We start from the raw sequence: 25,571 nt of genomic DNA, 5'->3' as shown, positions 1-25,571 counted from the left end.
CGGCGAGCCTCCGAGCCGTGTCCTCTCGGACTGCGGCCTCGGGGTCATTCGCCGGGTCTCGGGGCTGGCTCTCGTTATCACGAGGTTGCCCTTCGAGACGGTGCGCGGAGCTTTTGAGGTCGTGTCTCGAGCTAGCCGCTTGGGCGCCCACGGAGGTGGCGGGGCTATGACTCATCTCTCGAGAGTCGTAGAAGTGAGAAGAAGACTGGTAGAGGGGATGTGTTGCCAAGGTCGAGAGATCCCCTCCTTCTAGCGCCAAAATGTTGTCGCTGTTTTTCGGACAACTATTTAGGAGCCAAAGACGGTTAGACCCAAGGCCGGACCAAGTGGTCTCGTCTTGACTCGAGCGTGTCGGACCCGGTGTCCCGGGTCATCCCTTAGCTGTGGATATCCCTTGAGTTCGTCAAAGTACTTGAAAAGGAGTAGAGAACACGTGAACTACAAAGGGGAAACAGGGGGGGTGCCCCTGTTTACCTCTCCGACGCTCAACATTAGTGTGATTGAGGTGGAGTATAGAGGTTTTAGGGGTGTTTAGAGGCCAAAGCTTGAGGGAAACGAGCGAGGTACGAGTTCGGCAGCGTTTCAGTACTCAAGCATCGATCCCCTGGGTCAAGGGAGAGACCCTCATATTTATAGGCAGCCAAGGGGTGGTTTGAAGACCCCTTGGCCGAGTGAGCAAGGTTGGGCCGGCCATGGAGAGCCGGCCGGCCATGGAGAGCCGGCCATGGAGGAGGGCCGGCCTTGGAGGGCCGGCCATGGAGAGCCGGCCTTGGGCGAGGGCCGGCCTTGGAGTGCCGGCCATGGAGAGCCGGCCATGGAGGAGGACCGGCCTTGGAGGGCCGGCCATGGAGAGCCGGCCATGGAGGAGGGCCGGCCTTGGAGGGCCGGCCATGGAGAGCCGGCCATGGAGGAGGGCCGGCCTTGGAGGGCCGGCCATGGAGAGCCGGCCATGGAGGAGGGCCGGCCTTGGAGTGCCGGCCTTGGAGAGCCGGCCATGGAGGAGGGCCGGCCTTGGAGTGCCGGCCATGGAGGGCCGGCCTTGGGCGAGGGCCGGCCTTGGAGTACCGGCCATGGAGAGCCGGCCGGCCATGGAGGGCCGGCCATGGGGGAGGGCCGGCCTTGGAGTGTCGGCCATGGAGGAGGGCCGGCCTTGGACATGGCCGACTGACCTTTGGGCCGGCGACAGGCCGGTCAAGCATATGGCCGGCCATTGGCCGGCTGAGCATATGGCCGGTCACTGGCCGGCCGACCCTCGGCCCGGCCATTGGTTTGGGCCGGCCAAAGGCCGAGGCAAGGGTTCGCCCTTCGAGGCCTTGCATCGGTCGCGTGGGTCGAAGTGACGCCTTAGTCCCCGTCGGTCCGAGACGGACCGACAACAGGTATGTTGGGCGCCTATGTCCTTCTAGAATGGGCTTCTAGAAGCTTTTCCATTTGTTCATGACAACATGAAAAAGGCCCAATAAGAATTTTCAATAAAATTCTTATGAAATGAAATTAATTCACAAGGCCCAATGATCAAGTCATGGCCGAGTGAAACATGTCATAAAATGACCTTGTCAAAAATTTATTGACATTCATTTCATCGTTTGTCTCAAAAGACAAAAATACCCTTTTCACTATTTTCGTTCTTGTTTTGACTTAGCTTCCAGTTTAACTATTCCTATCGATGTGATTCGTGACAGTGACCTCATGGACCCAAATGAACAAAGCTTTAGCTAAACACTTGGACTCAAAAGTTCACAAACCTTTTCCAAGTTTAGCTTAATGCCAACTGACTCCACTAAAGAGCTGACACTGAAAATCTCTCGGTTCAAATGAATTTATTTTCTACTCAAGAATTCGACCTAATTATGATGAGCGGATCCACTGAATATTATCTATGTTTACCCTTCATGAATGTCATCAGCTAGTCGGGATTTACTAAATTACCATTTTACCCTTCTAGCTGTTATTTCCTCAACTCCTTTGTCGCTTGTGAATAAGTTAGAAACAATGTATTGACGAGGAGCTAACAAGTCACATTGTTTCATCCAAAAGAGTCAGGACTCAATTTGGACACTGGCCAGTTCATTTATTCACACTCCAAGGAACAAAGCATGAGGTGACATACATTGCATTTCAGCAATCTTGTACATGAATTCCATATCTATGAGAACTTCACAAAGTTACTTATGACAGACTCACAACTTAGTACTTCACCAATAGGCCTTGTTCGGAATCACATAGTGAGTCCGAACTTTGACTTTCTCAAATGAGAATACTAAGGTGTGAAATGGCATGTCTCATTTCAGGATTAAGGTAAGCATGATGCAATTCATACATAGTGACTTCGAGACATAAGAGGTTAAATGGTTTGTTCTTATATTGTCTCTAGAAGTGCACTAGTCAATTCAGTATCTTCGAAAGATACCTAGAAGAACTATAGAGTCCCAAACTCTCAATGCCTCATAACATCATACATTCTTCTAACAATCATACTGAGGTCAATAGTCCTTTGACCCTAAGATTGCGAATATATCGTTTTAAGCAAACTACGAAGAGTTTGTTCATGCAAATCTACATTTGTCTCTTCGTAAGTTGTTAAGTTTGTTTATGGACTAAAAGACTATGGTTTTATCATAAAGCTTCAGACAAGGAAGATTGAATGAACGTTTCAACTTTATTAATGAATGAATAGGCAATTACAAGCAAGAGTCTTCATGAGACTTTATTACATCAAATGTTCAAAATAAAGACTACAACTCTTCTTGTGGGCACCATTGACAACACCAGGAACCGTCTTGGACGGAACTTGGTTCAGAATATAAGGTGCTGTTTCGAGGGCATATCCCCAAAAGGAAAGAGGGAGTGATGAGTAACTCATCATTGATCTAACCATCTCCATAAGAGTTCGGTTTCTTCTCTGTGACACTCCGTTTTGTTGAGGTGTGCCAGGTGCGGTAAGCTGAGAAGCGATACCTTCTTCTTTAAGAAAGTCATCGAACTCTCCAGACATATACTCACCACCTCGATCAGATCGAAGGGTTTTGATTACTTTGCCAGTTTGCTTTTCCACTAAAGCCCTAAAGACCTTAAATACGTTAAAGGTCTCGGATTTGTGTTTGAGCAAATAGACAAACCCATATCGTGAGTAATCATCGGTGAAGGTAACGAAGTATTCGTATCCTCCACGTGCCTGTTGGCTGAGCGGACCACATACATCAGAATGTACTAGTTCCAGCAACTCAGTGGCTCTTCGACCCTTATCGGAGAAAGGTCGCTTAGTCATTTTTCCTTCTATGAAGGATTCGCAAGTAGGTAGTGAACCTATTGCAGAGGCTTGGAGTGGACCGTCCCTCACAAGTCTCTTAATCTTATCTAGACTGATATGACCAAGTCTCAAGTGCCAGAGGTATGCTGATTTTGTTAGATCGGAGGATTCAGAAAGTTTGATCCTCTTTGGCTCCCTAATTAGATCATTATCTATTTCGGTGTCTAAAAGAGAAGGTTGAGTGGGATAGATGTAAAAAAGAGCATTCTTCATACATGCATCAGTGACAAAAGAATTATCAGGAAACGAAATACGAATGGAATGAACTTTAAACAATAATCTTGCTCAAGAAGACGAGCAACGGATATTAAGTTCTTCACAAAGGTAGGAACAAAACAAACATTATTCAAGTTTAAAGTGCGGTCTTCAAAAGACAGCGTCACGGATCCCACAGCCTTCGCAGACACCAAGCTCCCATCACCCCATTTGAAACAGAACTCGCCTTCCTCTAAGCTTTTGGTTTTCTTGAAACCATTCAAGGAACAGCAAATATGGTTAGTAGCAGCGGAGTCAAGAATCCACGTTGATACATTATCAGCTACTAAGCATGCTTCGGTAACTAGTACAATAATACGATGTTCCTTTGCTTTGAGATAGGCAGGACAGTTCTTTTTATCAGCCTTGTGAGGTCTCTTCTTAGTTCTAGAGGCGGAGGCTTTGTGCTCAGTAGCATGTGTCTCTCCTTTATTCCTCTTTCTCTCAGTGAGACCTTCAGCAGTGTGGAGCTCCTTCATAAGCTCGGTAACAATGTACTCTAGCTTGTTCATGGAGTAGTTCCACTTGAAGGTATTAAAAGATTCGGGGAGAGTTTTCAAGATCATATCTATTTTGATCTCCTCGTTAATCTTAGATCCTAGGATTTCCATCTCATTCAGATAACTAATGATCAGTATCATAAAGTCTCCAATAGGAGTCCTAGCCTTCATGTGACAGTTCCTAAACCGTCGGACTGCTTGTTGCCTTGCTTTTCGCCTTTGCCCTTCAAACATCTCAAGGAGATTGTAGAGCATGTCGGTGGCAGTCTCGATGTCACGATGTTGCTTTTTCAGCATATTGTTCATAGATGCTAAGATATAGCATCTCATAATCTCATCGGATCGAAGCCAGGCTGCTAAGGCGTCTTTGTCCTCTTGAGTTGAATCATTATTCGTCAGAGGAGGACACGGGGTGATGAGTACCCATTTGTGCTTGGTAAGGATTATGTCGAGGTTATGTTTCGAATTAACGTAGTTTTTGGTTTCGAGTTTGTTCTAGGAAAGGATGATTGAGGGATGTTTGCGAGACATATTGCCTATATAAGTTGAAACAAGTTTATGATTAGTCTTTGGTTTAGGATTTAAGTTTTATTTAAGACTTTGATAAAATCCAAAGGTGTTATAAACCAAACGATAATTTACTCCCTCAAGAGAAGGCCGCAAATAATCTCCATTTATAAGTAAATGATACATCATTAATGCTTAGCCAAGATGTCAATACATCAATTTTGACTAGCCACCTTTTAAATTGGTTTGATCACTCACATCCTTTCGTAGAGCCTCAAGGGAGGATTACTAGGGATTGAGCCTAAGTGTGCAACCAACCACTTAGTCCAAAAGATCAACTTTGAAAAACAATCCCCCAAGGGGAGGCCTTGTCATCATCGTCTCACTCTCGGACGTAGCTCATTGAGCAATGATCGAAGCAAAAACGCCTTGGAGTACTCCCATTTAAGAGAGGATCGCAAGAGCGGCTCTTAGTCCCACGTTAATTGCTTCTTTCATTAGTGTTGGGGATCGTGGGTTACAAACAACAAGTATAACCCTCCCACTTAGTTTTTGGAGTTGGTTCATCGACTCTTGTAAGTTCGGCAACGTATTTCCTAGTTAGAGAGCGACAGAGCGGACAACTAGAAGAGAATCCTAGATCATCATGTTCAGAGCAGTGTTAGTGCATAAAGGCACAAGGTACATACTCGATCTTTTCCTATTTTCTATTTCGGGAAAGTGCATGAGGGAAGTGTGAACTTCAACTCACTCGAACACTTGAAAGTTTGAGATTACACATCTTTTTATTTTTCGGCTTGTCTACAAAGAGACCTCCCACTCAAATTTTCAAGAGCATATAGATTTTGAACATATGTGATATAGATATAGTTTTGAAAACATTTTGAAAATATTTTGAAAATTTATTTGATTTGGATGACAAAATATTTTTCAAGTTTGAAAGCGAAAACGGTTTTTCAAAATTCAAACTAGTTTTGAAAAAATTCAATTTCAATTAAACTTTCAAAAATCAAAACATTTTAATCTTACACATCATGTTTATAATCTTATGAAAACCATTTTTTCTCTAGAAATTTTTCTCATTAGAGTTCTATAACTCATGGTAGTGGGGCTGAAAATCCGGAATTCTAAAAAACTAGACTTTCGGAACAGCCGCGCACCTCGGAGTAAAATCGCCATAACTAGCGGCTCCGATGTCCTTTTGACCTGAAACTGGTGGCATTGGATAGAGGACAGATAGAGCTTGAATTTGATATAAGAATCATTAAATTTAGATTTCTGAACAGAGAGTTATGCTACTTTTACTGCAGCTTTTACTCCAGCTCGAATAAAAAGAAATAATTAAAGCTTGGTCCTTTTTAGGTGCGAAAAAAAATCGAGTGTAACGGAACGTTTTATGAAGGTTTTTAAAGCTTTTTTTTGTGTTTTATTAGCAGGGTAATAACATTTTATAAAAGAAATAACAACAAGCATAAAACGATTCAAGTAAATAAAAGAAACTAGCAAGTCAATACAACTAGTCACAAAATTTACTCGAAAAAATCTCAAACCTTTAAAACACGTTTTTCAATATAAAAAATTAAAAACTTTTAGAACTGCTTCTAATGTGTTTTAATAACATCCCAAACTTATAGAAAATCAACATGATTTTTAATTTAAAGGCAAGAGCAATAAATTAAAAAAATCTAAGATAACAATTCTAACTTGTCACAAAATTAGTAAACTTTCGAAAATGATTTTCAAGCTCATATTTTTAAATACATGTACATGCATATCTTTAACCTGGCTCTGATACCATTTGTTGGAATTGATCTAGGGTTTAAGAAAAAGTTTAACACTTCGCAAAGCGGCAGAATTTTAAAAATTTTCTTTTCAAGTAAAAACGGTTTTTTACTAACCTAGACAAAGAGCAAGTACATATAAATAAAAACTAATATGAGCTAAGAAGTTTACTAACCTTTCTTGAAGCTTGAACTTTGAGAAGCTTTTGGAAAGTTGCAACGCTCATCTCCCTCGCGGCACGTCTCTCTTTCTTTCCTCGGCTACTCGAGCAACCACGATAGTTTCTATCACTAAATCACTCGAAATAAAAGGAATCAGTAAGTTGGCACTTTTAAACACTACGACTTAAGAACGAGTCTTGAAGTCGCAGAGCTAAACTCTAGGTCAAATGAGGATCTAGGTGCCAAAATAATAAAACGAAATTGACTAGAGAGAGAGAGAGAGATGCGTCGGCCACAAGTTCTAGAGAGATAGGCTCTCAATCTCTAACTTATGTGGAATGAATAGAATGAGAGGAATGAGGGTCCTATTTATAGGAGAAGGGTTGGCCTTGGAAAGAAGTAGTTTCCTCTTATTTTCCAAGCCTTAATGAGCAATCTTTTATTGCCCATTCCTATCCAAGATAGGCGCCCACCTCAAGCAAATCCCCAAGGGATTAGTTTCCTCTTTTGTTCTCTCTTGGTTGCCTTGGCCGAAATTCCCTATACAAGTATAGGAAATTTGTTTCCTCTTTTTCTTTTGGCAAGTATCTTGATACATTTATGCACAAAATATTATCTCTTCCTATGGGTATGTTGGGCGCCCAAATGGTCTCTACAAGGAGCTTCTAGAAGCTTCTTCATTTGTTCATGACAACATGAGAAAGGCCCATTAAGAAGTTTCAATAAAATTCTTATAAAATGAAATTAATTCACAAGGCCCAATAATCAAGTCATGGCCGAGTGACATTAAGTCATCAAATGAACTTGTCAAAAAAAATTATTGACATTCATTTCATCATATGTCTCAAAAGACAAAAATACCCTTTTGACAATTTTCGTTCTTGTTTTGACTTAGCTTCCAGTTTAACTATTCCTACTCGATGTGATTCGTGACAGTGACCTCATGGACCCAAATGAACAAAGCTTGAGCTAAACACTTGGACTCAAAAGTTCACAAACCTTTTCCAAGTTTAGCTTAATGCCAACTAACTCCACTAAAGAGTTGACACTGAAAATCTCTCGGTTCAAATGAATTTATTTTCTACTCAAGAATTCAACCTAATTATGATGAGCGGATCCACTGAATATTATCTATGTTTACCCTTCATGAATGTCATCAGCTAGTCGGGATTTACTAAATTACCATTTTACCCTTCTAGCTGTTATTTCCTCAACTCCTTTGTCGCTTGTGAATAAGTTAGAAACAATGTATTGACGAGGAGCTAACAAGTCACATTGTTTCATCCAAAAGAGTCAAGACTCAATTTGGACACTGGCCAGTTCATTTATTCACACTCCAAGGAACAAAGCATGAGGTGACATGCATTGCATTTCAGCAATCTTGTACATGAATTCCATATCTATGAGAACTTCACAAAGTTACTCATGACATTCTCACAACTTAGTACTTCACCAATAGGCCTTGTTCGGAATCACATAGTGAGTCCGAACTCTGACTTTCTCAAATGAGAATACTAAGGTGTGAAATGACATGTCTCATTTCAGGATTAAGGTAAGCACGATGCAATTCATACGTAGTGACTTCGAGACATAAGAGGTTAAATGGTTTGTTCTTATCTTGTCTCTAGAAGTGCACTGGTCAATTTAGTACCTTCGGAAGATACCTAGAAGAACTATAGAGTCTCAAACTCTCAATGCCTCATAACCAGACATCATAGATTCTCCTAACAATCATACTGAGGTCAATAGTCCTTTGACCCTTAGATTGCGAATATATCGTTTTAAGCAAACTACGAAGAGTTTGTTCATGCAAATCTGCATTTGTCTCTTCGTAAGTTGTTTAGTTTGTTTATGGACTAAAGACTAAGGTTTTATCATAAAGCTTCAAACAAGGAAGATTGAATGAACGTTTCAACTTTTTACTAATGAATAAGCAATTACAAGCAAGAGTCTTCATGAGACTTTATTACATCAAATGCATAATATAAAGATTACAACTCTTCTTGTGGGCACCATTGACAACAATGACGTGGGTAAGCTATCTGAGGTTAAGGTCTGGCTGGCAAAGCAATTCGATATGAAGGATCTAGGAGAAGCCGCGTACATTCCGGGGATCCAAATCTTTCGAGATAGGAAAAACCGGACCCTGTCGCTCTCTCAAGCATCTTATATTGATAAGGTGATGGATCGCTTCTCGATGCAAGACTCCAAGAAGGGTCAAACACCCTTTCAGCATGGAGTTTCACTCTCTAAGGACCAGTCTCCCAAGACTGCACAAGAGATTGAAGACATGAGGAAAATTCCTTACGCCTCTGCCGTAGGAAGCCTCATGTATGCTATGCTTTGCACTAGACCTGACATCTGTTTCGCCGTTGGCGTAGTTAGCCGTTTCCAATCCAACCCTGGACCCGAGCACTGGATTGCTGTTAAGCATGTTCTTAAGTATCTTCGAAGAACTAGGAACTTGATTCTTACATACACAGGTACTAACCTGACTATGACGGGATATACCGACTCCGATTTTCAAGCGGATAAGGATTCCAGGAAATCCACTTCGGGATCTGTGTTCATCCTTAATGGTGGAGCTGTTGTGTGGAGGAGTATTAAGCAATCTTGCATTGCTGACTCCACAATGGAAGCAGAATATGTGGCTGCTTGTGAAGCATCCAAAGAGGCTGTATGGCTTAGAAAATTCCTTAAGTATTTGGAAGTTGTTCCAAACGTCGACGAGGCCATGACCCTTTATTGTGATAATAGTTGGGCTGTCGCTAACTCAAAGGAACCTCGAAGCCATAAGCGCTCTAAGTATATCGAGAGGAAATACCATTTGATTCGAGAGATCGCGCAGCGTGGAGACGTGGAGGTGAAGTAGATCTCTGGCAGATCCATTCACCAAGGCCCTAGCGAACAAGGTCTTCGACCAACATCGAGAGGGATTAGGCATGAACGACTACACACATCTTCTTTGAGTCAAGTGGGAGTACGTTTGTTGTCAATGGTGCCCACAAGAAGAGTTGTAGTGTGTATTTATGTACATTTAATGTCATATAGTCTTACAAAGACTCTTGCTTGTAATTGCTTATTCATTAATAAAAAGTTGAAACGTTCATTCATTCTTCTGTGTCTGTTTGAAGCTTTATGATAAAACATTAGTCTTTAGTCCATAAACAAACTAAACAACTTACGAAGAGACAAATGTAGATTTGCATGAACAAACTCTTCGTAGTTTGCTTAAAACAATATATTCGCAATCTAAGGGTCAAAGGACTATTGACCTCAGTATGATTGTTAGAAGAATCTATGATGTCTGGTTATGAGGCATTGAGAGTTAGAGACTCTATAGTTCTTCTAGGTATCTTCCGAAGGTACTGAATTGACCAGTGCACTTCTAGAGACAAGATAAGAACAAACCATTTAACCTCTTATGTCTCGAAGTCACTACGTATGAATTGCATCGTGCTTACCTTAATCCTGAAATGAGACATGTCATTTCACACCTTAGTATTCTCATTTGAGAAAGTCAGAGTTCGGACTCACTATGTGATTCCGAACAAGGCCTATTGGTGAAGTACTAAGTTGTGAGAATGTCATGAGTAACTTTGTGAAGATCTCATAGATATGGAATTCATGTATAAGATTGCTGAAATGCAATGTATATCACCTCATGCTTTGTTCCTTGGAGTGTGAATAAATGAACTGGCCAGTGTCCAAATTGAGTCTTGACTCTTTTGGATGAAACAATGTGACTTGTTAGCTCCTCGTCAATACATTGTTTCTAACTTATTCACAAGCGACAAAGGAGTTGAGGAAATAACAGCTAGAAGGGTAAAATGGTAATTTTGTAAATCCCGACTAGCTGATGATATTCATGAAGGGTAAACACTGATAATATTATGTGGATCCGCTCATTACAATTAGGTTGAATTCTTGAGTAGAAAATAAATTCATTTGAACCGAGAGATTTTCAGTGTCAAGTCTTTAGTGGAGTCAGTTGACATTAAGCTAAACTTGGAAAAGGTTTGTGAACTTTTGAGTCCAAGTATTTAGCTCAAGCTTTGTTCATTTGGATCCATGAGGTCACTGTCACGAATCACATCGAATAGGAATAGTTAAACTGGAAGCTAAGTCAAAACAAGAACGAAAATTGTCAAAAGGGTATTTTTATCTTTTGAGACATAGCATGAAATGAATGTCAAATTTTTTTTTGACAAGGTCATTTGATGACTTGATAATACTCGGCCATGACTTGATCATTGGGCCTTGTGGATTAATTTCATTTCATAAGAGTTTTATTGAAAATTCTTAATGGGCCTTTTTCATGTCGTCATGAACAAATGAAGAAGCTTCTAGAAGCTCCTTCTAGAGACAATATGGGCGCCCAACATATCCAAGGAAAGAGATAATATTTTGTGCATATCGGTGGAGATTGTAGAGCATATCGGTGGCAGTCTTGATCTCACGATGTTGTTTGTTACAACACATTGTTCATAGATGCCAAAATATAGCACCTCACAATCTCATCGGATCGAAGCCAGGCCGCCACGGCGTCTTTCTCCTCTTATGTCGAATCTTCATTCGTTTGAGGAGGACAGGGGGTGGTGAGAACCCATTTGTGCTTATCGACAGTAAGGACTATGTCGAGGTTACGTTTCCAGTCGACGTAATTGTCGCATTCGAGTTTATTAGAGGAAAGAATGGTTGAGAGAGGGTTGAGAGATATTTTGTCTATAAGAGTTGAAACAAGTTTATGATTAGTCTTTGGTTTAGGATTTAAGTTTTTTAAGATTTAATAAAATCCAAAGGTGTTATAAACGAAATGATAATCTACTCCCTCAAGAGAAGGCCACAAAAAATCTCCTTTTATAAGTAAATGACACATCATTAATGCTTAGCCAAGATGTCAATACACTAATTTTGACTAGCCACCTTTTAAATTGGTTTGATCACTTACATCCTTTCGCAGAGCCTCAAGAGAGGATTACTAGGGATTGAGTCTAAGTGTGCAACCAACCTCTTAGTCCAAAAGGTCAACTTTGAAAAACAATCCCCCAAGAGGAGGCCTTGTCTTCATCGTCTCATTCTCGGACGTAGCTCATTGAGCAATTACCGAAGCAAAACGCCATAGAGTACTCTCATTGAAAAGAGGGCCATAAGAGTGACTCTTAGTCAAACGTTTAATTGCTTCTTTCATTAGAGTTGGGGATCGTGGGTCACAAACAACAAGTATAACCCTCCCACTTAGTTTTTAGAGTTGGCACATCGTCTCTTACAAGTTGGAAACAAATTTCCTAGTTATAGAGCGATAGAGTGGACTTCTAGAAAGGAATCCTAGATCTTCATGTTCAAGGAAGAGCAGTGTTAGTGCATAAAGGCCAAGGTATATACTCGGACATTTTCTTATTTTCTATTCGGGAAATTGCATGAGGGAAGTATGAACTTCAACTCACTCGAACACTTGAAAGTTTGAGATTACACATCTTTTATTTTTTGGCTCGTCTACGAGGAGACCTCCCACTCAAATTTTCAAGAGCATATAGATTTTGAACATATGTGATATAGATATAGTTTTGAAAACATTTTGAAATCTTATTTGATTTGGATGACAAAATATTTTCAAGTTTGAAAACGAAAACGATTTTTCAAAATTCAAATTAGTTTTGTAAAAAAAATTCAATTTCAATTAAACTTTCAAAAATCAAAACATTTTAATCTTTCACATTATGTTTATAATCTTATAAAAAATATTTTTTTCTCAAGAAAATTTTCTCATTAGAGTTCTATAACTCGTACTAGTGGGGCTGAAAATCCGGATTTATAAAAAACTGGACTTTCGGAACAGCCGCGCTCCTCGGGGTAAAATCACCATAACTGGCGGCTCCAATGTCGTTTATACCCGAAACCAATTGCATTGGAAAGAGGACAAAAAAACCTTTAATTTGATTTAAGAATCATTAAATGTCGAATTCTGAGCAGAGAGTTATGCAACTTTTACTGCGGGTTTTACTCGAGCTCGAAGAAAACATTTATAATTAAAGTTCGTACTTTGAGTGCGTAAAAAGAATTGAGTGTAACGGAACGTTTTAAGAAGTTGTTTAAGATTTTATTTGTGTTTTATTAACATGGTATAAAAGAAATAACAACAAGCATAAAACGAATCAAGTAAATAAAAGAAACTAGTAAGACAAGAAAACTAGTCACAAAATTTACTCGAAATTTTCTCAAACTTAAAAACACGTTTTTCAATATAAAAAATTAAAATTTTTAGAACTGATTCTAATGTATTTTAATAACATCCCAAACTCATAGTAAATCAACATGATTTTTAATTTAAAGGCAAGAGCAATAAATTAAAAAAATCTAAGAAAACAATTCTAACTTGTCACAAAATTAGTAAACTTTCGACACCGATTTGCAAGCTCATAATTTTAATTACATGTACATATCTTTGACCATAGCTCTGATACCACTTGTTGGAATTGATCTAGGGTTTAGAAAAAGTTTAACGCTTCGAGCAAGCGGCGGAATTTAAAAATTTTCTTTAAAACAAGTAAAACGATTTTACTAACCTAGACAAAGAGCAAGTACATATAATTTAAAACAATAATGAGCATTATAAATTTACTAACCTTTGAGAAGCTTGAACGTTGAAAAGCCTTCGGAAGGTTGAAACGTTCGTCTCCCCTCGCAGCACGTCTCTCTTCTTTCCTCGGGAACTCGAGCAACCACGAAAGTTTCTATCACTAAAATCACTCGAGAAAGAAAGGAATTAGTGTGTGGACACTTGTAAACACGACGACTCGGGAACAAGTCTTAAAGTCGAAGAGCTAAAAATACTAGGTCAAATGAGGACCTAGGTGCCAAAACAAAAACGAAAGAAAACTAGAGAGAGAGAGGGAAGGGGACGGCCAAGCTAGAGAGAGAAGCTCTCAATCTCTAAAACTTGGGATGAATGAAATGTGAAGAATGATGACTCTATTTATAGGAGAGGGTTTCACCTTCAATAAAGTAGTTTCATCTTCTATAGAATATCACATATTCATGAGCAAATATTCACTCCTTCTCCTCATGAGTAACACGGCCAAAGCATTCCTTCTAGAATCCTTGGATTTGTTTTCTCTTTTATTTTGCTTCTCCCTTGACCCATTTGGCCGCCCATATGGTTTCCTTGTATAGGAAATTTATTTCCTCCTTTTCTGTTGGCAAGTATCTTGATACATCAATGCACAAAATAAACTCTCTTTCACACTAGGGTTGGGCGTGCAACACATCTAGAAGGGGCTTCTAGATTTTTCTTCATTTGTTCATGACAACATAAGAAAAGCCCATTAAGAATTTTCAATAAAATCCTATGAAATGAAATTAATCCACAAGGCCCAAATAATTTAACTTGGCCGAGTGGTTTTAAGTCATCATATGACCATGTCAAAAAATTTATTGACATTCATTTCATGCTATGCCCAAAAAGACAAAATTACCCTTTTGACAATTTTCGTAAAACTTGTCTCGTTATTTTTTTGACTTAGCTTCTAGTTTAACTATTCCTACTCGATATGATTTGTGACAGTGACCTCATGGATCCAAATGAACAAAGCTTGAGCTAAATACTTGAGCTCAAAAGTTCACAAACTTTTTCAAAGTTTAACTTAATGTCAACTTACTCCACTAAAGAGTTGACACTGAAAATCTCTCGGTTCAAATGAATTTATTTTCTACTCAAGAAATCAACTAATTGTGATGAGTGGATCCACTTAATATTATCTATGTTTACCCTTCATGAATATCACCAGCTAGTCGGGATTTACAAAATTACCATTTTACCATTCTAGCTGTTATTTCCTCAACTCCTTTGTCGCTTGTGAATAAGTTAGAAACAATGTATTGACGAGGAGCTAACAAGTTACATTGTTTCATCCAAAAGAGTCAAGACTCAATTTGGACATTGGCCAGTTCATTTATTCACATTCCAAGGAACAAAGCATGATGTGATATATATTGCATTTCAGCAATCTTGTTCATGAATTCCATATCTATGAGAACTTCACAAAGTTACTCATGACATACTCACAACTTAGTACTTCACCAATAGGCCTTGTTCGGAATCACATAGTGAGTCCGAACTCTGACTTTCTCAAATGAGAATACTAAGGTGTGAAATGACATGTCTCATTTCAGGATTAAGGTAAGTACGACGCAATTCATACGTAGTGACTTCGAGACATAAGAGGTTAAATGGTTTGTTCTTATCTTGTCTCTAGAAGTGCACTGGTCAATTCAGTACCTTCGGAAGATACCTAGAAGAACTATAGAGTCTCCAACTCTCAATGCCTCATAACTAGACATCATAGACTCTCCTAACATTCGTACTGAGATCAATAGTCCTTTGATCCTCAGATTGCGAATATATTGTTTTAAGCAAACCATGAAGAGTTGGTTCATGCAAATCTACATTTGTCTCTTCATGTGTTGTTAGGTTTGTTTATGGACTAAAGACTAAGGTTTTATCATAAAGCTTCACACAAGGAATAATGAATGAACGTTTCAACTTTTTATTAATAAATAAGCAATTACAAGCAAGAGTATTCGTGAGACTTTATTACATCAAATGTACAATAGTAAAGACTACAACTCTTCTTGTGGGCACCATTGACAACATGAGCCCCCTCACCTTCTCCGTCATCTTGGTACTCTTCTTCCTCAAGGTAAAATTGATCATCATCTCCGTCGCTATCTCCAGGCATTGTCGAACACGATTGTGATATGGAAATATCGAAGATTTCTCTTCTTTTGAGAATATACGATTTTTTTGGGTATTTTGTTTGAAGTTTCAAGGGTTATTGTTAATACATTTTGTATTTCCTTTTATTTTGAATTACTAATACAAAAAAATAATAACAAAAAATAACAATCCACGTTAATATATCAAAAATTAAATCGGGGCCGTTCATTTTGAAAGTTAACGGTGAAGGTAGTGACGGAAACACAAAAACGTAACGTTCGGTATTATTGCCGTCGAAAAAAAAGAATAGATACACAAGTATGGTATTGTTAATTAGGTATTTATATCACCATTGACCCTAATTATTGTCATTTTCAAAATTTGTGGTCACAATTAACTACGTCGGTTAGCTTGTCCAAAGGTAGCGACTTCACTAAAACAAAAATGTAGCTCTAAGACCGCACTTTCGAAAAAGAAGAGCTCAGCAATGGCCGTCTCGTACACGTACCTAAAACACCCGCTTCCATTTCCCTCCATTCCCAATCGCTTCTCAACCCATTTCCTCTTCACACCTCAACTCTCTTCAAACCCTAGATCCCCAACACTCTTCTTTCTCCGCTCTGCCTCCAACTCTCATTTTCCTCCTTTTCCTTCTCCCTCCATTTTCCTTCCATATCTCGACCACGAAGAAGAAGAAGAAGAGACGGAACGAGACGAAGAGCTTGGCGGAGAAGCCCAATCAGAAGAACACGAGCTCAAACCACGCGACGATGGACAAGACGACGATCCATTCGTCAGATTCTTCAAGTCTCGCTCCGGTACGACTCAAGACCCTCGGCGAGAAGGCAAATTCACTCTCCAGCTTAATCGAAGGTCGTCGTGGCATCTCGCTCCGGCGAAGGAATTCGAGGAAGGAGCAGAGTCCGAACCCGCCATCGTAGGAGAAGAAGAAAAAAAATCTCCGACGGAGGAGGAATCTCCGGCGGAGGGGATCTCCGGAGAGATTCTCCGAATCGCGAGGAGTCTGCCGGAGAATCTCACTCTGGGAGAGGCGTTGGAGGGATTCGAGGGAGGTAGGGTTTCCGAGACGGAGTGTGTAGAGGTTTTGGGGGTTTTGGGAAGAGAGGGTTTGTTGATGGACTGTTTGTATTTCTTCGAATGGATGGGTTTGAAGGAGCCAAGTTTGGTCACTCCTCGTTCTTGTACAGTTCTGTTTCCTTTGTTGGGGAGATCCGGGATGGGAGATAAATTGATGGTCTTGTTCCATAGTCTGCCCAAGAACAGAGAGTTCGGAGATGTTCATGTCTACAATGCTGCCATTTCCGGGCTCATGTGGTCCAAAAGGTGTGTGATTTATCCACTTTTTACTCTTGTTGTTCTTATGGTTCTGTGCAAAGTTTGTGACATTATCCATGTTCTGTGAAAAGTTTTGTATTTGAGGATGTGTTTATCTACTAATTTAGTGCCGACAATGTTCATGCATTAATAAAAAGAAGGGAAAAAAATTAAAAAATTGGTAAACAGAACTTCTTGTTTGACACTGTAGGTTTGAACCATCCGAGTTTAAAGGAGAATATACTTTTAAAACTTGAATTTATTATAGGGAATAGCTTGAAGATTTCTCTTGTTTGTTTTCTTCAGTTGGTTAAGTTTTTGAATAAAGATGTAACCTTTAATTATGTAACAAATGAATACGCATAATTGGAATCTTGTCTCCAATTGTTGGAATCAATTAGGATAAAAAAGCAGTCGGATTGGCATGTGAATGAAGATCATATATACAGAGTGTTTGTCACATTTTTTTTAATAATGCGCGTAGGTATGAAGATGCTTGGAAAGTGTACGAGACGATGGAATTGAACAACGTGAGCCCCGACAACGTGACATGTTCGATAATTATAACAGCGATGCAAAAGATCGGGCGCACTGCGAAAGAAGCGTGGGAGTTCTTCGAGAAGATGAACAGGAAAGGCGTGAAGTGGAGCCCGGAGGTTCTGGGCGCTCTGATAAAAGCCTTCTGCGACGAGGGCCTGAGAACCCAGGCTCTCGTAATCCAAAACGAGATGGCGAGAAAAGGGGTTTTTCCGAACGCAATCGTCTACAACACGCTCATGGACGCTTACTGCAAATCCAACGAAGTCGAGGAAGCCGAGGGTCTCTTCGGAGAAATGAGGGCGAAAGGGATCGAGCCGATCCCCTCCACTTTCAACATCTTGATGGACGCGTATAGCAGGAGATTGCAGCCGGAAGTGGTCGAGAAGCTTCTAGAAGAAATGCGGGGCCTGGGTTTAGAACCGAACGCCAAGTCCTACACTTGCCTGATAAGCGCGTACGCGAGGCAGAGGATGAGCGACAAGGCCGCGGACGTGTTCTTGAGGATGAAGAGGCTCGGGATTAGCCCGACCTCTCACTCCTACACGGCTTTGATCCACGCTTTCTCGGTGACGGGCTGGCACGAGAAAGCATATGCCGCGTTCGAGGAAATGAGGGCTCAGAGGCTTAGGCCTTCTGTGGAGACCTACACCGCTCTTTTGGATGCCTTCAGGTAATGATCAACCTAATTAAAAATTTCGGTTAATGGTTAGCCTAAATCAACTGAGAACTAACCCTAAGGGTTTGATCTAGTAGAAGCTTTCTCTATTCTTTTTTAATTATTTAGTTTCTTACTGATTTAGAGACTGTTCTTTGTCAGCCATAGAAGAATAGCTATCAATTTAGGGAATTTCGTACCTGAATTGAGTGAACCCCAAAGGATTGGTCTTGTGGTAAGGGCAATTCTTGTCACTGGGTTAATCTCCTAGTCGATAATGTCAATGCCTCGTGGATTTTTGTCGAGTTCAACCCAGACACTACAGTTATAAAATAAAAGTATTAACTGAGAACTCACCTTATTTTACTTATAGGCGAGCCGGGGATCCAGAGACGTTGATGGCGATTTGGAAGATGATGATGAAGGAGAAGGTCCGCGGGACCCGCGTGACCTTCAACACGCTCGTGGACGGGTTCGCGAAGCAGGGTCGTTACTCCGAAGCCAGGGACGTGGTTTTCGAGTTCAGGAAGATCGGGCTGAGGCCGACCCTGCTGACCTACAACATGCTCGTGAACGCGTACGCGAGAGGAGGCCAGCACTCAAAGATCCCACAGCTTCTGAAAGAGATGGCGTGCCATGACCTCAAACCCGATTCGGTCACTTTCTCGACGATGATCTACGCTTTTGTCCGAGTCCGCGACTTCAAGCGCGCCTTTTTCTACCACAAGATGATGGTGAAGAGCGGGCAAGTTCCCGACCCGAAGTCGTACGAGAAGATGAGGTCGATCTTGGACGTGAAGGCCGGAGGGAATAATAAGAAGGACAAGAAGGCCATTCTCGGGATTATCAACAGCAAGATGGGAATAGTCAAGGCCAAGAGGAAAGGGAAAAAAGATGAGTTTTGGAAGTACAGGAAAGCTCACGTGAAACCTATCAACTCCGCTTCTGTTGATCTGTGATGTTTAATGTTTATCGAAAGCTATGACAGAGGCTTCGAATATTTTAAAGACTGTGTTGATAAGAACACGAAAAGGTACATCTCTGGCTCTGTCTTGAATTTATTGTAATTCTCTACGGCTTTTCAATATGTACAGTCTTATGTTTACCTCTCTCAGATCAATATAATAGGAGAAGTTTTTTCTTCAGCAGCCGGGTTGTATTTAAGCATTGTTAACTTTTTTTTTAGAACTAATTTTCAATCTGTTATAGTTATTGCTGAGTCAGCGAATGTCCAGTCAGACTAGCAATGATCACTCCCTTACGAATTTATTTGATTTGATGTAGTTAGCTAACCTCGCTGATGCGATGTATATATATGTACCTCGAGCATCTCACTTCGTCATTTCGATTCCTAAGAGCATCTTATCTTCGCTACGATACCTCATACTTTCCTACGGTATGAGTATCTCACTGATTTCAATGCCTTCGGTACGAGCATCTGTCTTTGAACGGATCGAAGATACTCTATACCGTATTAAGGTATCGTATATGAAAAGTAAGATTTGAGAACAAATGATGCCAATATATATATATATATATATATATATATATATATATATATATTTATATATACACCAAAGGAGTTCGATCACGAGAAGTCAATTGCTCCGCAACTGGTTTATTTTTGTCTTCTCTAACCATCGCGTTACTTAGGTCAGTCACTCACATCAAACCTCGCATGGATCGGAATTGCTCTTTCTTAGAATATTAGATACAACAGAAATTTAATAGCAATAGATGGCTTAGAAGTTTTATTAGTCTTCAAACAGGGTAGAATTATGGAGAGGCGTCGAATCATCATTTGGGAAATGTTCTTGTGAAAGTATGTTACGAGAGCGCTATTATTTTCCGATTAATATTATATGTTCGATTGTGTTCTTTGTTCTTATCAAATACTTCACTAAACAAACTGCACAAGGCTTCTAAAACTTTTTTTCACAGTACATTGCTGGCTTTTCCTTATTTCATTGCTTCTAAAATTTGAATTTTACTCCATTAAAAAACCAGATCAGAATTATTCAATAATGTCTGTTTTTCTTTTCCCTTTTCAAGAGTCATTGGAACTTGGGAGTCATTGGGTGTGCGTGTGTGTATATGGATCAGTTTTATTCTCATAAACAACTTACACATCGACTGGTGATACTTTATTCCATCACGTTCTCTTTTCATATACTATTGAAATTCCATTATTAAAATATATCAACTCGTCATCACATCTCAATATAAAATACTGGTTCCGGTGCCACTATATTCCTCGTTCTTCACTTCTACTATACTTTTGCAAGTGTCCATATCGCTAGCCTAGCTGGCCAGAGAAAGTAATTTAACCCTATCCGATTTGCAGGCCATTAAATCAAATAAAATAAAATCAAAAGATTGAAACCAATCTCAACAAGACAAGAAATATTCCCTTTTTTTTTTTTTTTTATTGCTCATCATTATCATCTAACAACATTCATCTTTGGGCTTAAATTGGCCCAAAATTTTAGTTGACATTCTGGCTCTTCAGCACAATTCCATATGCATGGGCGGTGGTGTGTGTTTTTGCACATTAATGGGAAAACCTTCTTCTATTTTTACTTTTATTTCTTTAGTGGTTAGTTGGTAACTTGTATAGTTTGTATTGTATCATAATTTGGTAATTGGTTTAGTAAGGGAATCATAAAGAGAACTAGCATTTTATTTTGGGTCAATTTGCTGCTATATTCATCTATATTTTCTTCTTCTTTACATGTTGGAACGTGGAATGTGTTTTTGGTTTACATGCATTTATTGTAATAATTATTTAACTTGGCATGTAAATCAAACAACCATATGGTACTTTACACCAATAAAAGTTATAGCTATCTGGTAGTCTTTTTATACACACCAAAATCAAACTTTATTGGGGAAAAGAAAAAGTAAAATGTGTCACTACACTTCCACAACAAAATTAGCAAAAAAAAAAGGCAATAAAAATATAAAAGGCAAGGGTGTTTCCGTACATTCACTTTGAAACGGTGTACGAAACCCTAAACCGGGATTGAAGGAGCGGAGCCGTGTGGCAGAAAGAGAGAGGGAGAGAGAATACCCGGTCTGGGCTTTTGGCATCGTGCCACGTGTTAATCCAAACCCCATAATACATCCAAAAATAACCCAACTGATGACGTGTACTCGAAAACCGTAGCCTCCATACAAAACATATACCTCTCTCTCTCTCTCTCTCTCTATTTCCGATACTATTTTTTCATTCTGATCCATTTCTCTCTTTCCAAACCGATTGAGACAAAAGCACGAACAACACGGACTCTAGGATCTCCGACAAAACTCTGATATAGGGTTTTCCATTCTCCGATACCGCTCTGCTCTCTCCGATTCCCTCCCGTTCTGATTTCTCAGAGATCCGGCTGCTTTCCGGCGTTATCTCTCCGTCTATATATCTCTCTCTCCTGTTCTTGGCTCGAGATCCGAGCCAAGCGCAGAGGAAACGGTTCGCGGTCGTTGCACAGCGATTCTCGGCTTCGGACTTGCAGGTTTTGCTCTCTCCATGTTTTTCATGATTTGTTGTTGTTTTGTTTTGTTTTGGTTAGTTGTGTGTTTCGTTACTGAGTAAATGGTGCAAGAAAGTCCGGTGTTGGAATATGTGAGGGGTTATTTTGTGACTTGGAGAGCAAGAACGATGAAATACGTTACTAAATTAGGTCTGTTTTGGTTATTTGTCTTCAAAGCATGAATAAGATTTAACTTCGTCCATTTTACTAGCATTTTTGTACTTTTATCTATAATTTCCCGACTCGACACTTAAAATTCGAAAAAAAATTCGATTATTTCGCTTAGCAGAAGGAAATGGTCACGTTAACGTGATTTTACTGTTTATTCGTAGAATATCTTTTCGTGAACAGAAACATTCGAGTATTGAAAGTCTTTTAATATTTATTTATTTATTTTGATTTCTGAGATTAGGAGTTTTATAATTCATGGCGTCAAGTGAGGGGTTTCTTACTGAAGAGCAGAGGGAACAGTTAAAGGTCGCAAGTCTAAATGCCGATATTTTGTCCTCGTCTCCGAAATCGCCTCCGTCTCTGCTCTCATCGGACCATCACTTCAAGGCTCCAGCTGGCGGCGGCGGCAGGGGTCTGACAGGTGGAGCAGTGAAACACGTGCGCCGCACCCATTCGGGAAAGCTCGGCCGTGCAAAGAAAGGTGCAAGCTGGTCTGGAACTCTCTATTATGATTTATTGCTAGAATGTGAAATCTACTTGATGTTGCTCTGTATTTCACCATTGAAGATGTGCTTCTTTGTCTTTCTTTCGGATATGCTGTTGGAAAGAATGAATCCGTGTTAAACCTTTACCAGCTTTCTTGGCGCATTTGCTCAAGTAAATTGATGTATTTATTTTTTTTTATTTTTTTTTACGTCGTAGCGGATTCAGGTCTGATGGTAAGATAGATTATTGAACGCCCTTTACCCTGTATAAAATGTCCTTGGGACATTTTTTATATGCTCTCTTTCACTTGATTACAATTTTTTTGAAATCGTTTTTTCTTTGGAAATAGCTTCTGCGTGACCTTTGTTCTAGCACTTCATTCCGTTTAATACAGATTTTGCTGAGAGCTTTTTGGTTCTGTCAGCGCCAAATATTATAAGTCGTATATGTTCTAGTGCCTAGTCTTGGATTTATGGCATTGTCTACGTTAGAATGTGAAGATTGACTCATTTTTCACCCTTTTGTTGCGTTATGAAAGACGGTGCTGGTGGGAAAGGAACTTGGGGGAAACTTCTGGACACCGATGGTGAATCTCACATTGACCGGAATGATCCTAATTATGACAGTGGCGAGGTATTTTTTATTTTTCATCACTTTTGATATTATACATATGGTTCACCCATTTACATGGATGATTATTTAAATAGACCATGCTATGAAGAATTGGCAGCTACACATTGCTAAGACCACTAAGCATATTGTTTGATGTTGAAGAGGCTATTATTTAATTATTTTAACAGGAACCATACCAGCTTGTTGGGTCAAGTGTTTCTGACCCATTGGACGATTATAAAAAAGCCGTGGCATCCATTATAGAAGAATACTTCAGCAACAACGAGGTTGAACTGGCAGCTTCTGACCTCAAAGAACTTGGCTCGAGCGAATACCACCCATACTTCATCAAGCGGCTTGTCTCCATGGCCATGGACAGGCACGACAAAGAGAAGGAAAGGGCTTCGGTCCTGCTCTCGGCCTTGTACGTCGATGTCATCAGTCCGTCGCAGATCAGAGACGGGTTTTTCATGCTTCTCGAATCCGTCGACGACCTCGTAGTGGACATCCCCGACGCAGTTGACATACTCGCCCTGTTCCTTGCTCGTGCGGTGGTCGATGATATCTTACCTCCGGCGTTCCTCACGAGGGCTCAGAAAGCTCTTCCGGAATCTTCCAAGGGATTCCAGGCGATCCAGACCTCCGTGAAAGGGTATTTGTTAAAAAGACTTGGATAATAAGAATTGCAAATTATGATATTTCTGGAGCTTTGTATATTAATTCTTTTTATTAAATATTTTAACAGGTATCTCTCGGCCCCGCACCACGCTGAGCTCGTGGAGCGGAGGTGGGGCGGGAGCACCCACATCACAGTCGACGAGGTGAAGAAGAAGATCGCTGATCTTTTGAGAGAGTACGTTGAGAGCAAAGACGCGGCCGAGGCTTGTCGCTGCATAAGGGAGTTGGGTGTGGCGTTCTTCCACCACGAGGTCGTGAAGCGAGCCCTCGTCATAGCCATGGAGGTCAAGTCGTCGGAGCCGCTGATCGCGAACCTCCTGAAGGAAGCGGCTGAGGAAGGCCTGATAAGCTCGAGCCAGATGGCGAAAGGGTTCTCCCGATTTGCGGAGAGCCTCGACGACCTCGCACTCGACATCCCCTCCGCGAAGGCCTCGTTCCAGTCCTTAGTCCCGAGGGCCATCTCCGAGGGGTGGCTCGATGCTGCGTTCTCGCCGGAGTCCGCCGGAGGAGAGTCGGAGGAGAGAGAGGACGAGAGTGTCCGAAGGTACAAGGAAGAGGCGGTGACGATCATCCGCGAGTACTTCCTCTCCGACGACATTCCCGAGCTGATCCGGAGCCTCGAGGACCTCGGGTCGCCGGAGCTGAACCCGATCTTCCTGAAGAAGCTGGTCACGCTGGCGATGGACCGGAGGAACCACGAGAAGGAGATGGCCTCGGTCCTCCTCTCGGCGCTCCACATCGAGATCTTCTCGACCGACGACATTGTCTCCGGGTTCGTCCTCCTCCTCGAGTCCGCCGAGGATACCGCCCTCGACATCCTCGACGCCTCCAATGAGCTCGCCCTCTTCCTCGCCCGGGCCGTGATCGACGATGTCCTCGCACCCTTAAACCTCGATGAGATCCTTGCCAGGTAGCGAATGGGCATTTTGCATTTTAACAGGGCGATTAATTTGTATTTTAACCGGGCGATTAATTTGCATTTTAACCGTTCGTTTTGGTCAAAAGTAACCAAGCGGTTAATTTTAATCGGTAATTTCTTTGTTAACCTTGTTCAAAATGGTTAAAAAGTTTAACGGGTTAACCATTTTGCCCACCTTTATCGCCAGGCTGGTGCCGGATTCAGCCGGAGCTGAGACGGTCCGGTCGGCCCGGAGCCTTGCTGGAGCGCGCCACGCGGGCGAGCGGCTCTTGCGGTGCTGGGGCGGTGGGACCGGGTGGGCCGTGGAGGACGCCAAAGACAAGATCGCGAAGCTTCTCGAGGAGTACGAGTCAGGCGGCGTAGTCGGAGAGGCGTGTCGGTGCATCAGGGACATCGACATGCCGTTCTTCAACCACGAGGTCGTGAAAAGGACCATCGTGATGGCCATGGAGAAGAAGAACGACGGTGTTCTCGGGCTTCTTGATGCTTGCTTCGCCGAGGGGCTTATAACGACCAATCAGATGACGAAAGGGTTCGCTCGGGTCAGGGACGGGCTCGATGACCTGGCGCTGGATATCCCGAACGCTGCCGAGAAGTTCCAGGCCTACCTCGAACAAGCCCAACACAAGGGTTGGCTCTTGCCTTCCTTTTGAGAGTACTAAAAAGAGGAGAAACATGTCTTTTTTTTCGAACTGTCTCTCATATCTTCTGTTCTGTCTTTCGTCGTTTTGTATCCCCGTTTTCCTTTCCTGCTTTCTTTTATTTTTGTACCGTTTTCAAATGGTGCAGAACAGAAGGGTATGGGTCTGTTTGTTCTTTCTTTTTCTTTTTCTTTTTTGTAGTCTTTTCAAGTGGTCGGTTAACCGGATTGAGATTATATACAATCCCACAACAACCCTGATGTAAAGTTTTATTTTTTCTTTTTTTGATCTTTTATTGAATCTTTTTTTTAAGACTTGGATTATTGCATCTTTAGTCATGATGACGACAGGCCACGCAAATGCAATATATCAATCAGTTAGTTAGATGCTTCTTTTTTTCTTCTCTATATATCTGTATATTTTCCAACTCTTTTTTTTTTTTTTTTTTTTTTTATCGAAGTTTGAATATTGTATTATAGCGAAGAAAAAAAAAATTACTATATTGGATTATTTTGAAGTTTGAATATAGTCATTTCTCTTATTATTCTATGCGTCAAAACCGATTAATAATAATAAGAAAAATAGAATTTGGCGAAATAACCCCCTGCCATACCCTTTAACACATTAGTTGAAGTTTAGCCAAAATGGTAATTTTTTTATTTATAATATAATTCAATAAAGCTATACTAGTTGAAATGCTAGTGTACATAATTTTTAGTTACAAAACCGCGTGCACTTATTCTTCTATGAGAATTAGATTGCTTGAGCAATTC

At 40.8% G+C, this 25,571-nt stretch overlaps 2 protein-coding genes across 2 annotated transcripts; both read left to right on the top strand.

Moving 5' to 3' along the window:
- Positions 1–15,636: 15,636 nt before the first annotated feature.
- Positions 15,637–18,973, top strand: EMB1006 (Pentatricopeptide repeat (PPR) superfamily protein). Its single transcript, XM_089628865.1, has 3 exons — positions 15,637–16,575; positions 17,051–17,776; positions 18,135–18,973. Exons 1-3 carry the CDS (start codon positions 15,719–15,721, stop codon positions 18,718–18,720), a joined length of 2,169 nt encoding a protein of 722 aa, XP_089484991.1. The 5' UTR covers positions 15,637–15,718; the 3' UTR covers positions 18,721–18,973.
- A 1,981-nt stretch (positions 18,974–20,954) lies between these two features.
- Positions 20,955–25,110, top strand: LOC149383389 (MA3 DOMAIN-CONTAINING TRANSLATION REGULATORY FACTOR 1-like). The gene is made up of 6 exons (XM_089628628.1): positions 20,955–21,273; positions 21,704–21,943; positions 22,487–22,581; positions 22,749–23,212; positions 23,306–24,148; positions 24,345–25,110. Exons 2-6 carry the CDS (start codon positions 21,718–21,720, stop codon positions 24,808–24,810), a joined length of 2,094 nt encoding a protein of 697 aa, XP_089484754.1. The 5' UTR covers positions 20,955–21,273; positions 21,704–21,717; the 3' UTR covers positions 24,811–25,110.
- Positions 25,111–25,571: the final 461 nt, after the last annotated feature.

Source organism: Urtica dioica, chromosome 10, assembly GCF_054948205.1.
Source record: "Urtica dioica subsp. dioica isolate 48M chromosome 10, U.dioica_male_clone48M_v1_H2, whole genome shotgun sequence".
Classification (NCBI taxonomy): Eukaryota; Viridiplantae; Streptophyta; class Magnoliopsida; order Rosales; family Urticaceae; genus Urtica; species Urtica dioica.
This window is presented reverse-complemented; position numbering and strand designations above follow the sequence as displayed.

Coding starts and splice junctions, on each gene's coding strand:
- EMB1006 (XM_089628865.1), top strand. CDS start 15,719: ATGGCCGTCTCGTACACGTACCTAAAACACCCGCTTCCATTTCCCTCC. Junction 16,576..17,050: donor GGGCTCATGTGGTCCAAAAG/GTGTGTGATTTA, acceptor TAATGCGCGTAG/GTATGAAGATGCTTGGAAAG. Junction 17,777..18,134: donor GCTCTTTTGGATGCCTTCAG/GTAATGATCAAC, acceptor TTTTACTTATAG/GCGAGCCGGGGATCCAGAGA.
- LOC149383389 (XM_089628628.1), top strand. CDS start 21,718: ATGGCGTCAAGTGAGGGGTTTCTTACTGAAGAGCAGAGGGAACAGTTA. Junction 22,582..22,748: donor CTAATTATGACAGTGGCGAG/GTATTTTTTATT, acceptor TTATTTTAACAG/GAACCATACCAGCTTGTTGG. Junction 24,149..24,344: donor CTCGATGAGATCCTTGCCAG/GTAGCGAATGGG, acceptor CTTTATCGCCAG/GCTGGTGCCGGATTCAGCCG.